Source organism: Anopheles marshallii, chromosome 2, assembly GCF_943734725.1.
Source record: "Anopheles marshallii chromosome 2, idAnoMarsDA_429_01, whole genome shotgun sequence".
NCBI classification, from domain to species: domain Eukaryota; kingdom Metazoa; phylum Arthropoda; class Insecta; order Diptera; family Culicidae; genus Anopheles; species Anopheles marshallii.
In genome coordinates, this window is record NC_071326.1 from 71,649,342 (window position 1) to 71,663,344 (window position 14,003).

The 14,003-nt window shown below is 44.3% G+C and overlaps 2 protein-coding genes across 2 annotated transcripts; both read left to right on the forward strand.

Annotated features, from left to right (window-relative positions):
• Nucleotides 1–3,113: 3,113 nt before the first annotated feature.
• LOC128706985 (FK506-binding protein 5-like) lies at nt 3,114–9,464 on the forward strand. Its single transcript, XM_053801930.1, has 4 exons — nt 3,114–3,375; nt 3,443–3,598; nt 4,420–8,190; nt 9,163–9,464. Exons 1-4 carry the CDS (start codon nt 3,114–3,116, stop codon nt 9,462–9,464), a joined length of 4,491 nt encoding a protein of 1,496 aa, XP_053657905.1.
• A 2,547-nt stretch (nt 9,465–12,011) lies between these two features.
• Nucleotides 12,012–13,054, forward strand: LOC128708158 (uncharacterized). Its single transcript, XM_053803119.1, has 2 exons — nt 12,012–12,773; nt 12,836–13,054. The coding sequence occupies exons 1-2, from the start codon at nt 12,012–12,014 to the stop codon at nt 13,052–13,054; spliced, it is 981 nt and encodes a 326-aa protein (XP_053659094.1).
• The last annotated feature ends 949 nt before the right edge of the window (nt 13,055–14,003 follow it).

The following is a 14,003-nucleotide window of genomic DNA, read 5'->3' on the forward strand; positions in this document are numbered from 1 at the left end:
TTGAAACTTGTTTCACTTGACTTGTTTCCAACCGAAAATCAATACAAGAAAATATAGAAACTTGCAATGTTTGCAAGCAAATCGGTAAACCGGTTGTGTAAAATACGACAGTCGCAACTGTTGGAAAAGAGTGTTTTGTGAAAATTTTCCTTTGATTTCATAAAACCAACTAATTTAAAGACATCCAACGATATTAATTGTATTACCCGGAAGAACTACAAACTTCTAAATTGTAGGAAAATCCGAAACGAAAGGTAAACAATTATCGGCACCTAAACGTCAATCGTCTTCTTCTTCCAAACAAGCCATATTTGACAAACGCTTTTGCTAGCCCAAAAAAAAAATGCTCGTGTGTGTAAGTGGAATTGCCTTTTTGTCTGTACGATTGTTCGTGAAGGAAAATTAGGGTTTTCTCATCGCGGAAGCGCAAAGGTAAATGTGGTAGCAGTGAAAAAGAAAGCGTATCGCTTGGCTAAGATATGATCAGTCGTTTGTTGTAAGAATCGTGCGTTAGAATGAGCAATATTCAGTGTTAATTGGTTGCAACTGTGTGTGAACGACGGGTGGTGCAAGAGGTGGGGAATTGTTCCCTGCAAGGCAAGGCAAGGCAGGAATTGTGTGTGCACTGCCTACAATCGAATCGATGAGCAATTCTAGCTGGTTAGGGAAGATAAAATTGTGTCCAAACAAATCCACCAGGCCAAAACATGGCTGACTTTCCTCTTTACTTCCTTTTCGTTCGCATGAAATCCGCTTGGTAATCACAACGCCCGTGCGTGTGCCATATAGGTGTTGATTGAGCCGGAAGTAATGGGGGTACAGTTTGTGCTTCTCGCGCTGAAATTGGAATATCGTCCTTGGTGCGATTCATTCGGAATTTAACAGAGGCTGATAAAGGCCGATTGCTGCGCGTAAAAGTGTGTGCGAGGTGTGCATCGCGTGCTATAAAGGGGTTTGGTAATATAACCGTGCATGATGAACATACGAGAAGGAAACTGAAGGCAAGAATAACATCAGCAACAACAGACGCAGAGACCAAGGCAGCCAGTGTCGCTCTCGCAAGTCAACGGAAAAGTGGATCGCCTAATTGTGTGCGAGCGATGATGTCTGACTGCTACAGTAGCCTGCGTCCATCTTTGTATGTGCATCCCTCTCGCTAACTTGCTTGTTCCACGAACGTGTGAAAGAGACCACTGTGGTGTTCTCTCGCTGTCGCAGATCGAAAGAGCGGTAATGTGTGGCTGTGTGCGTGAGCTGCTTCGCATGAAAGCAAAAGGAAATTACAAACCAGCAGCACGAAGAAGCAGTTTTCGATGGCCGCATATTGTGTTGTGGCCCGTGTGGTGAGGTTTTCTTCAGTAAAAAACGAGATGATGAAATAGGTGTGTTCTTGTTTTAAAGTGCTGTGCAGGGTTTTTTCCCAAAAACGTCACGGAAAAGTTCGTTGTAATCTCTATGTGAGGCAGTATGCGTGATGTGAGGAATGTTTTAAAACCGATTTTCATCCCATCGATTTTGTGTTTAGCTAAGATTATCATTCCATTTACATTTAGACGCACACATGCATGCGCTGTGCTATCGTATACGGCGCGACAACGGTTTCTTAACCAGTTCCCGGTAGAGATGCGTCTATGTGTGTGTGTGTGTTGTGTGCTTGGCTGGAGAATTGAAGTGCTAAAGGAAGAAAAATAAGAAACATCGGAGACGAACAATTGAAGTGCGCTTTGGTACCATTTTTCGAGAATTCGCGTCAAAAAGAATGAAGAGAAAACAAATGAAAAAAGGAACCAAAATTTATGTAAATCCAATTTTCTTCCCTGTGTTTGTGTAGCAGCGATGCTAACAAAGCACGAATCGTATCGTTGCTGTCTGTTAGGGCTACAAATTGAATTCAAATAAAACCACTTTGTATACGCAACATGGAAGAAAGTGTTTATTTCAAGCGAATGAAAATGGATGGTTTATTATCTACTACAGCAGAAATTTTTTACCCCAACAACAATTGTGTCTACAATAAGAAGTGCTCGAATCATGCACAACCCCACTGTCCGAAGCCGCTTGATACAACAGAATATTTTTCAAACCAACCGTCGTCTGGGATGCGTGGTTGTGTGTGTGTGAATGTGTGCGGATCAACCCTTGCATTTTGTGTGCATCAAGTTCCTTTCACTTGTTATGTGAACGAACTGATCTAGTTGGCTATATGATAAAACAAGTGTTTGTGAAATAAATAACCAAAATTGTGCTGCACAAATTAAGCTATTCGTGTGCGGGATACAAAAAAAAAAACGATATACAACGAGCAACATAGGTGAACCCATCTGACCCTGTTACCTTGCGGTGTGCGGGCAGCAAGTAGAAGAAAATCCCGTCGCCTTGCTCTTCACGCGAAGAAGAGTTACAAAGCAAAACGTCCGTTAATAATTCAGACGAAGCAAGAATGCTCAAAACCGTCCCTCGAACGGCCGTTGCGTCGATAAAAGATGCTGTTTCACGTGCACATGTGTATGTGTGTGTGTTTCGTCGTTTGTGGCTTCGCGATATGGTTTTCGCTGTCGGTCTTATTTCATCGCCGCGGCACACTGTGCTGTTGGACAGTGCTACATTTATTTGGCTTTCTCTTGCGCGTGTTCTGATTCCTGTCCATGCGTATTGCATTGGGTACTTTGCTTCTGTGAGAGGGAATCGATAAATGAACTGGTGGGAGTTTTGGTTGGCAAAAAGGTTTTTTTTTTTACTAGGTTCTCCTGTGTCTAATTGTATTTAATGAAATGTTAAGTGTACCACCACAATATATTGATTTGTTTCCAATTTCATTGTTTCTCTCACTCAGGCAAAACAAGTATACAGTAACCGTAGAAGAGCAATGTGAGATTGGAAGTGTGTGAAAAAATGAGCTAATGAAAGTGCTGTGTTTCGCGCCCTGCACTCAACCAATCAATGGTGTAGCAACCGTAGAACTGAGCCAAAACTGCTGTTTTGCAATCTCTAGTGTATTGGCTGGTAGTTAGAGCACGTGTGTGAGTTAGTGTGTGTGGGTGGTGCCGTGCCTATTCCAGTTGTTGTGTGAGGTGATTAGGCCTCTACGATATCCCCGATCCGCACGCACAGCAATGGGGAAAAGGAATGCAGCGGCCGCAATCGTTGAAGCCGACCGGTTGCAGCAGTTCGAGACACCACCGAAGCGTATGAAACATGGCCCGGCAGCAGCAGCAACGTCGGTCACACCGACCACGGCAGCTTCACCACCAGCTGCTGCCGAACTGTCCTCGCCCAACATCAGCGCGAGTGAGTTCACGCTCAGCAAGGAATTTGTTGACGGTACGATGCTGATGGATCTGACTTTGAAACAGTGGCGAATCGGCAAACCGATTGGTAGGTGGAAAATTTAATTCTTTCTAAAGGTGGTGTAATATGGTGCAATATATGTTTGTTCTTTTAGGCAAAGGAAGCTTTGGTGAAATATTTCTTGCATCGGATGATATCGACACGCCCGTCACGAGCGAGAATGCAAAGTATGTGGTCAAAATTGAGCCACATTCAAATGGGCCACTGTTTGTAGAGATACACTGTTTGCTCAACACCGCCAAACGGACAGGTAAGTGTGCGTAGTAAAATAACCCTTCAGTATGGAATTGTTTATCAAGAAAATGGTGTGCAAATTGTCGAACCATGACAAGTTGTTTCGTGACGCACATCCGTATACGAGCTTCTCAACTATAGAAAAGTTTGTAATTCCATATCATTTGGCCAGTGTCTTGTTGCAATAATGGAAAAGTTCATACTAAATGCAATAACGTTTCCCAAAAAGGCCTAATCGTTGTTTTAGGCAGTAAGATGAAACTGTAACTCAAGCTAAAGTTGCATAACTAAATGCATATTATTGTACTTCAAACAGTTCGCAAGATTTTCTGAGAGTATGTGTATGTGCGTCCAACAAATCGTATTTAACCTTCCCATGATAGTGTAAACAAATGTACAAACACTACAAACCGAGAGCCCCTGCAAAGCAAATGAAAAAGCATCAGCTTGCGAGACCTGTCAAGTGAATCAGCTGTTTGTAAACAGATCAAGCGAGCAGCCGGCAAACGGTCTAGCATTCAAGCAGTTCGAGCAGTTTAAATGCACGCAAACACATACACACACGTACACATGCGTATAGATTGCGTGTTTTGGCTTGGATGGATCAATAAGCAAATTTGTGGCGTTGCCGGTTTTCTGTAATTACAAAACATAAACAACAGCTATTAAGGTTAACGGAAATTTTTAATATTTGCCTAATATGCTGTGTGTGTATCGAAGATTGTTATAAATATGAAATGTGTTTAAATTCTCCTCGTTCGTTATAATTTTTTTTTACGAAGAAACAAATGAGTAATCATTTTATTATTTCTTTCATTTTTATTTCCATTTTTTTAGAAACATGCATCATCCCGCCGGGCATGCCGGAGTACATTGCATCCGGATCGCATATGTTCAAGAACGAACGGTATCGCTTCCTTATCCTCAAGCGTTACCAGCGTGATCTGCACTCGCTGATAAAGAATAAGCGGGTCAATCCGAAAAGCATCCCTGTGATCGCCTGCCAAATACTGGACGTGCTGGAACACTTGCACGATCAGGGCTATGTGCATTCGGACATAAAGGCGGAAAATTTAATGATCGGCACGGTGGACGGTGCGGCACAAATTGGTGTGACGAACCGTTTGTCCAATGGTCATAACGGTACGGACGATCAGCATCAGCCACAGCGTTCCAATGGAGTGACACTGCCAGAAGGGAAAGGAGCGAAACGTGGAACGAAGAGCTCCGCTGAACACCATCACCAGTTCAACGGAAGTGGTGCAGCTGTGCAGGAAAACGGGCTGTACTTTCATCAGGAGCAGGAAATGTGTACACGTACACGCAATCTGCGTCCCCTGAAAACGGTCACGTATCGTGATTTGAGCGATGAAGATGAGCGTGCGGCTAGTGCTGTCCGATCGAGGGGTAATTTTGCAAGAAGACGTGGCCGGCGGCGACAAAACGATACGTCGTTTAGTTGTTCCATTTCGCCGCGCCGCTCGGGATACGAGGAACTGAGAGCTGCTACGGAGGAAGCGCATTGGCATGAACTGAAACGTGCATCCCTACCGAAGACTACGGTGGAAGAGCATGCACCCGCGGAAGAACGCATACATTTAATCGATTTTGGCCTGGCGTCGAAGTTTGTCGATTCAAGCGGTCAGCATAGACCGTTTTGCATGGATCAGCGCCGTGCACACGACGGTACGCTTGAGTTTACCTCGCGAGACGCACACATGGGTGCACATGCCCGTCGCAGCGATCTGGAGTGTCTCGGCTATAATCTGGTGTACTGGAGCCGTGGATTTCTGCCCTGGAAGGATGAGAAGTTGCTGAACCAACCGGAACAGGTGCATCGTATGAAGGAGTACTTTATGACCGACGTGCGTGAGATGTTGCGTTTAATCTATGGCGAGGATTGTCCGGGGTATCTTGGCGATTTCCTAGCGTACGTTGGCAACCTGACGTACGACGAGCGACCAGACTATCAGTACTGCAAGTCACTGTTTTACAAAGAGTTGAAGCGATTGGGCTGTCCCGTGAGTCGTACGCAAACGCTTCGGCTAGATGTGAGCGCAATCGTGCAGCTAAGCGTACCATTGACGGCACAGGACGAAGCAGAGATAACGAACAAAATCAACCATGTCAAGTCGCTCATGAAGCTGGGCGCACTCATACCGTACCGTGAGAGTACACTGCACAGCAAGGCGTCCTCGCCGAAGAATCTTCGCTCGAAGCGAAGTGATGCGAATGGTAGGAATATTGCACCGACGGCGACCACCGTCACGGACGGTGGGGCAGTATCGGGGGCATCGATATCGAATACCGCGAACGCTGCCGGATCGACGATCTGCACGCGGAAGAAGGAGAAACAATTCTCGTGCGAAGATATTTTTGCAACCGATGCGGATCAAATTGCACGCGACCGCGTCGAAAAGGAGTTTGAACGTGCGGAGCAGATGGAGGAAACGGTCATTCGTTACACGGGCAGACCAACGTACGCGATACAAGAGTTGCTGGAGCGAAAGTCACGTGGCCACAGTCTTGGCGGATGTTTGGAGTACACGGAAAGTGAAGGATACATTAAGGGTTACACTAAACCAATGATGGACATATTGCGCAAACGGCAGTCACAACTGTTCCGTCAGTTTGAGGAAAAGAATTCTACCGACAAGAGCAATGAAGTAGTGACTAACACGAAGGCAAGTACCGAGTCACGTATTGCCGCCAACCGGCAAGCTGTTAAGAAGGAGTCGGCAAGTGACAGTGAAAATGCTCCTATGGAGCAAGATAGTGACCGGATGAGCGATGATGACGGTGACTGTGAAGAAAGAGATGAAGAAGATGGTGATGTGGCGATAGAACCTTCTCCGGGTAATGATTATGAAGACGAGGATGATGTCAGTGTGGTGAAGCTATCAAAATATGAGCAGGATGACGACTATGAGCTGGCATCGGAAGAGGAAGATGACGAAGATTTGTTGGAGGATGATGATGAAAAGGAAGTGGCAAGCAGTGAAGAGGAAGAGAACGAAGAGGAAGAAGAGGAAGAGGATGTCGAAGATGAGGAGGAGGAAGAGGACGTGGATGAAGACTACGAAGAAGAACAAGATGAGGAACTAGTGGTACAGAACGGTTATGAATCGAGGGGTTCCCATCGTCGCAAGACGGAAGGCAAAAGTCGCAAAAAGGAAGATACGGACAGTGACTTCATTAACGATGGTGGCTGTGAAGTGGAAGGAACTGATCAGAGCAACCTTCCGGACGGAGAGGAACTGGTGGAGGAGAACGATGAAGATCAGCAGGATAGTGACTTTAATGATCAGGATAGCACAGAAACTGATGTGGGCGTACCGGATGTACGGCCGCCGAAACGAAAGCCTGGCAGACCGTGTAAAAAGCAACGATCTGATAGCGCTAGTGATGGCCGAAAGTTGGCGAAAGGACGACGTGGTAAAATTAACAGCAGTAAAAGCGACCATTCGACCATGTCACCCGTTGGTACCCATGACAACGAGGAGGAAGCGAGTGACGATCCTGCCGTTACAGATCGTTACAGTGGGAAGAGGCACGTTACTAAAAAGCGATCGGGTCATCGCAAAAAACGTAAGCAGCTGGAAGTGCTGGATGATGGTGATGGTGATAATGCTCGTCTGTTCGAGGATCAGCTTGAAACCGGAAGCCGGTTGGACGATGGACAGGAAACGGTACGAAAACAGAGCCACCACCACTACAATAATAACAATCACTGCAACAGTAAGGCATACTATGGCGATGTGGACGATTCGTCGCATGATATGGCCCTACCCAGTAGTATGGCTGGTGGAGTTGGGGCGATTGATAGGAATGCTTCAAAGTATCGGTACGTGAAGCGCCGTAAGTCCGGGCTGCGTGAACGTATTCGGCCGACGGATCGGGGCACTGACTATGCGGACAATATGCAGCGTAAGCGAAAAGCAGCACTGCAGAATAAGAGGCGTCGGGAATCGGCCGCTCTGACGGTCGATGGTTCCGTTGCCGAGGAGGACTATTCCTGCAGCAGCAGCACTAGCAGTAGCAGCAGCAGTAGCAGCAGTAGTGGTAGTCAATCAGTCTCCTCATCATGTACCAGCAATCGAAGCCGGATGGTATCACACTGTTCTTCGGCAGCCTCGCTTGATTCTGCTTCGGTTGTTTCGTCGCAGATACGGCGTGGAAGAAAACGCAAGCAAGTTGCTACCGTTTCGTCGCGTGACAGTAGCGTAACGCGACAGTCAGCAGCCCAATGCTCTACCACTGCTGTACGGTCACGGAAGAAGCGTACCATAGTAACGGACAACGAAACGGGGCACTCGAATAATCGTTGGAGCCAGTCGAATTCGAACGGCAGTCAATCGGCGGCTACATCCCGTTCATCGTCCGTGTCCGCGTCCGGCAATCTGCCGCCAAGGTTACTGACCTTGCCCGAGCATCAGGTTGATGAGTTTGTCGGGGAAGGTGATGAGACGCGTGATGTAGACTATTCGCCCATCTGTACCAGACGAAGACGTAAAGCGACGGTCGGTACGGAAGCTACCAATGGTGGTACCATTTCGCGGAAAACTTCCACTACAACGACGGCCATTCGGAAAAGGAATGATTCGAAAGGTATGTGTGCTGACATTTTTGCGGTGTATACTGTTTCCCGGACCACTACTAACGGACAATGTTGATATTGTTTTATTTGGCTTCTAATTCGTTCGTTTAATATAAGGGTCGAACTCCAATGAACATCTGACCTTTGGATATTGGCATTTCTCAAAGTTTTAATTTGCAATCCCTTTACTAACAAATGCGGCTAACTTCCATTGAGCTAAGTTACGTGTAACAAATGGTTTGTTTTGTTCGGTTCTTTTTCGTTGGCGGAACATTATTAATTGTAGATTGTTTGATTTGGTTTGCACTTGAATTAAGTTATTAATTTGCTTTGAATTTTTCACTGATTTTTGTATCTTTTTTATCTTTTCTTTTCATTTGTCGCCGATTGTTTTTCTCCTTTCGATACCGAATCTTCGACCGAATGGTTTCGACCGGCCCCTCATTGTTCGCATTCGCTGTTTTCATCCCTCTTGCCCTCTCCCAGGATCGTTTTCATTGATCTAAAGCTCAACCTTCAATAGTTCCTTCAAGGAAGTGGAAGGATTTCTGTTCCAATTCTCCGCTGGTTTGGTCCGTGAATTGTTAATATGTATTTTTTTTTACAAACAGAAAGATTTACTATTTTTTCTGCAATATAGGTTTTTAACAGAATTGCTTTTCTTAGAAATATTTATGAATAAGAGCTCCTCTGTGAGAAAAAGGAAAAAGACTGTTTAAACGATAAATAGATTTAAAACATAAAATCGTAATTAAGTAAAAGTCAATAGGTGTACAATATTAGCATTGAAAATATGATGTATTAGAAAATGTATTGTTGTGATGTCCGCGTTATGTGTGTTATGGACGTGCAGAAAAGGGAAACCACAATCAGAGATAATGATCGTTTGGGCGACTCTACAAATGGGCGAAGTGAAATGCGGGTGTTAATATTTATATAATGTTTTACTCTATCGTTTATTGTTATGTATGAAATGTGTACAGGTGTGATTGGTAAAGGTACAGCTTCGGCACCATTATCATCATCGTCCGGGTCTGCAGTGAATGGCGGTGGGATTAGTCTTCCTTCGGCGTACGGCTCATCTTCGTCCATCCCGCGAAGATTGGACATTATTCAGCCACCACCGGCACCGGTTGCGGCGGCTGCCCTCATACAACATCACCATCACCAGCAGCACCGTATCCGTCGTCCACAACATCACATGGCTTACCAAAACTATTACCGGGTGAATGAACAGCATCATCTTCCATCGACGATGCTGGTACGGACGTATAGTCGAGGATAGTAAGGTGGAAAACACAAAAGGTTAGGATTACAACTAGGATGTTGTCATGATGTGAACATGCAGGTAGCAGAAGAGATCTACATACAGTTCTTACAATATGCAAAATGTACTTCTGGTTCAAACGCAATCAAACGTTAGGGTTGAAGGATTTTAACTGTATGTGTACATATGTGTAAATACTTAGCCAGTAATCATTCACTCTCCTATTAAATATACAGAATGCTTCTACACATAACTACAACCATGTATTGAGACTAGAAGTAGCGAATTAGGGCATAAATCCAATGATATGGTCTATGTGGATAAGTGAAACGAATGTTCAGAACAATAGATTTTGTGTGCTCTCCTCCGTACCACGTGTGGAGCGTTGTTCCTCTCAGTCTGTTTTTTTTTTCAACTATGCCGTTGCATAAGTGAAGTGCATCGTGGAGTCTATTCCTTTGCTTCATTGTTAAATTTCAACCGATAAGAATTTGTTTGACACCCAATGTTTTCCGAGTTTCCATTCCTGGCTGAACGGGAACGGTATTGTTGTGTGTCCTGTGTGTCGGAATCGGGTGTGCTCATAGATCAGTTCAGACATAAACCATGCCTTACCTGTGTTCGGTTCCGAGTTTCAGGCGTTGAGCATTTTGTTCGGTTGTTTTTTTTGTTGTTGAAAAACTTCCTATTTTGTCGAATTCTTGTCGATAGCCGTACATTTGGTTCCGCACAGCGTAAACCCACTCTCAAAGTGGAATGTTTTTACCGTCAAAATAGCAAAATAAAACCCCATGCTTTTAATATATCATTGTGTGAGAACTGCGCGTAGAATTAAAGTTTAGAGAACAAACGCATATTAAGGGTTGAGGGTGGTATTAATCAAAAGCGTGGCTAGAACCAGTGATTGATACAATAATCTTCTTGTATGTGCAGTTAAATTCAATTGATGTTGTTAATTAGTGGCGTGCGTCGACTGATCGAGGCGGGGAAACAAAAAGCTCCTAAGCATAAAGTTTCACAATGAATACAGATAAACAAACAACAGAAATGCGTAATAGCGTATAAAACAAAAGCGAAGAATAATCCTTCACGCCAGGAACGTCACATCCGTGCGCATAATAGTTATCGTTAGTTACTACAATATCGTTACTCGAAAACAAAAAAAAAAACAAAGGCTGAACACTACTGGATTGTGGCACAATTAGCATGTGATTGGCCATCTCTAAAACGTTTTGAATTTGTGCATGCATGATAATACCCAAGAATCAATAGGCAAATCGATGGTTATCAACCATCTCAAGGCGGCAACAAAACTGTGTCTGCGAAACGCGTAAATGTGCGCTTGTTTCTTTCGCTTCCCGTAAAGCTTGTCAGAGTAAAGCGGCACTCCCAAAACCTTTACTGAAAAGTAACTGAAGGGAATGGAAAAGAAACATTAAGAAAGTATTCACCTATCTTTGCGATAAAAACCTTCTCCCATATTAATAAAATATTCTTGTGCATAATGATACAGAGAAATGTCGTTGGAATAGTTGTGCCGAGGGCGCTGTGTGTACGTGGCTAAAGCTCTTTCACAAAATCGGATGATGCATGAAATGGTACGCCTGTGGTTCGCTGTAAGGCGGAAGAGTGTGGAAAAATGATTACTATTATCTATGGCATAGTATGATAAAGTAGACGAGAAACATACAATACAAGAATAACTTTAGACAAACTCGCAGAGCTACAAATCTGACGGTGAAATAATATTCTTTATCGATGAATAAAAAATACTGAATCCCACAACACTACTATTTCGTAGCACCTAGCATATTGCGCGAATGTTTTACGATATGGGTAAATAAAAATATACTGAAAATTTAATTCCTGTGTTATACGGTTTGTTTGGAAAGAAAATAGAGATCGGTAGAGGTTACGGCTTACATGGACATTATCGGGGTATAGTAAGCAACTTGTAGTATAACTTCTCCTGGCAAGTAAACTAGTTCGTACGTGGTACAAAAATAATTTTAAATTTTTGCGCATAAACACTTCCTTGTTATTGCCTGGTTTAATAACCGGCAGCGGGGTGCTCACGAAACTCATTTTGACAGCCCCAAAACATCGCAATCCGTACTGTCAAACAGGCGATGATTTTAAAAACAAAACATCCATCGCTTTGACCAGGATGTGTGTGAATTATTGTTTTCTCCTTTATTTTTTTAATCTATGATGGCTCGTTGCTGTAGATTTTATCGAACAAACAACGCGCATTCCGTGACGATCAGTAGAAATATCGAGGCGGCCCAACAAAGTTAAGAAAACCTGCAACGCGCCAAACACACAGAAGTGCTGCAGCAGATGGTCTTGGCATCAAGAAGAAATCTCGAGTGAATTGTAGCAATAGACACGTTGGTCGTGACGCACAACCTAATCAACGGTGTAGATGGCTCATTCTTGTCGGTTGCCGATTCGGTAACCTTGCAACGCCATTACCAATCTTCACGCTTCCACCAGACGCACAAAAACCCATCGCTTGTGTAGCGTGCCGGATTCAGAACACGACGCTACTTCACGGACAATGTCATGGATCGGGTGAAGCTGTGCGATCAGATACTGTTGCAGAAGCTGCATCTGCTAAGCAATGAGGTGCTGCGTACGAACCACGGTGTCACCGAACGGGACATGGAGGAAGCGTTCAAGCAATCGATCGGTTACCGTGCGCCCAGATTCTTCCCACAAAACGATGGCATCCTGGCGATCGTGTACAGTGCCATATTTGTGGTGGTGCTCTTCATCATCACACCGTTTCTGGCCGGGTTTCTCGAGCTAGCGCTCGGTATGCGCTGCATCGTGCCAAACAACTATCTTATCTGGGAAGCGACGCGTCCCGTTTCAAACTGTGACTTTTGCCGTGGCGTCGACCGGCCAATCATACTGCAGAACTTGACGCGCGAAGAGTTCCAGCCATACGCGTACTCGTCGCGTCCGATCATCATTAAGCGAGCGGTATCACATTGGCCGGCGGTGCGACTGCTTAACTACACGTTTCTGAAGGATCTGTACCTAAAGCACCCGGCAGCGCTGGACAGTCTGCACGAGGATTGTCAGTTTTTGCACTTCAAATCAAACTTCCAAACGTTGCGCGATGTCTTCCGGATGTCGGACGAGCGGGCCGAATTTCGGGCGGGTCAGCAACCATGGTACGTTGGGTGGAGTAATTGCAATCCGGCCGTACTGGCGGAACTGCGCAAGCTGTACCCGAAGCCACACTTTCTGCCGGACGATGCCGAAATGCCCAACACCGACTTTGTGTTTCTCGGGTACGAGCAGGGTGCTGTGATGCATGTAAGTATACGGTGGAAATTCTTTGCCTTTTGGTACTGAGTACCGGTGTTTTATTCTTTCAGATCGATTACATCCCCCGGTTGATGTGGCAGGCGCAGTTGCGTGGCAACAAAAGCTGGATCTTAGCACCAACGCCCGAATGCGATGCAGAATGTCGTAGTTTTAGCTTCTACGTTGAGCCAGGTGACGCGTTGCTCGTTGACACGCGGCTTTGGTATCACGGTACGTTTATCCATTCGAAGGGAGAGTTTTCTCTCACCATACAGTCCGAATATGGGTAAAAGAAAATTCAACACCAACCTAAAGAAAGATGGTGTTTAAACAGTAATCTTAGACCGGAACCGCCAATTATAATATGGAAAGTAAAAGATTTCTGCAACCCTTACCGGTTAGCTCCGGAGGATCGTTTAACGATCGTCAGTAACATCGTGTGCGGAAGCAACAGTTTCGCCGAATGCAATCATCTTAGCAACCTTCGTGTGTTTCGTATTTTTGTTTTAACTCAGTGTTTTGCGATTTCGTTTTCAAGTGTTTCAGTGTTTTTTTTTTCGTTAAGTATTCGCAGTGCACAAACTATTTTCATTTGCTAGTGCCATTTTAACATATTTATTGTACAGTAGTGGTTTCATTTGTTTGTGTGTGTGTGAATTTTTGTTGTGCTAAACAGTGTTGGACGTGGTTCTGTTTTGCTGCACACAACGATAGAAGACATGCTCTCAGTATGCATTTAATTTTTATATTAGCTTCCAGTGTGTATATAACTAAGGTCCAAATGCCACAGAACGGTCTCATGGCAAGATGGATAGTTTAGATGTAGAAAACCAAAAAGGAAGAAAGAAAAACGGATGATTACATTATTTACAATGCAGAAATCAAACCAAACCCCGTTCCGAGAGCAATAAATCTGATTGTAGCTGAAAACACACGCTAGTGATACGGTAAAATGTGTCAAAGAAGAAAAAACCGTAATTATGCGGAGGTTTCTTTTTGTTACCGCCAAACAGTTTAACGATAATATCACGATAGAGTTTCAGTGTAGTAATAATTTATTCATAAAAAAAACCTCACGATGCTATTGCACACGTGTACATTGTTTGAGTACGATTACTATAAAATAAGGTTTTCCTTTTCAAGGAAATACTAGTTGTGATTAAACACTTTCACAGTGAGTCTCGTGAGTTGCCAATAGACTCGTCTACGCATCGCGTAAGTAAGATAAGGTAAAACGAA

Excerpts from the sequence above, each read along its gene's own strand:
- LOC128708158 (XM_053803119.1), top strand. The coding sequence starts at position 12,012 with ATGGATCGGGTGAAGCTGTGCGATCAGATACTGTTGCAGAAGCTGCAT. Across the intron at positions 12,774-12,835 it reads AGCAGGGTGCTGTGATGCAT|ATCGATTACATCCCCCGGTT; the intron begins GTAAGTATACGG and ends TTATTCTTTCAG.
- LOC128706985 (XM_053801930.1), top strand. The coding sequence starts at position 3,114 with ATGGGGAAAAGGAATGCAGCGGCCGCAATCGTTGAAGCCGACCGGTTG. Across the intron at positions 3,376-3,442 it reads GCGAATCGGCAAACCGATTG|GCAAAGGAAGCTTTGGTGAA; the intron begins GTAGGTGGAAAA and ends TTGTTCTTTTAG. Across the intron at positions 3,599-4,419 it reads CAACACCGCCAAACGGACAG|AAACATGCATCATCCCGCCG; the intron begins GTAAGTGTGCGT and ends CCATTTTTTTAG.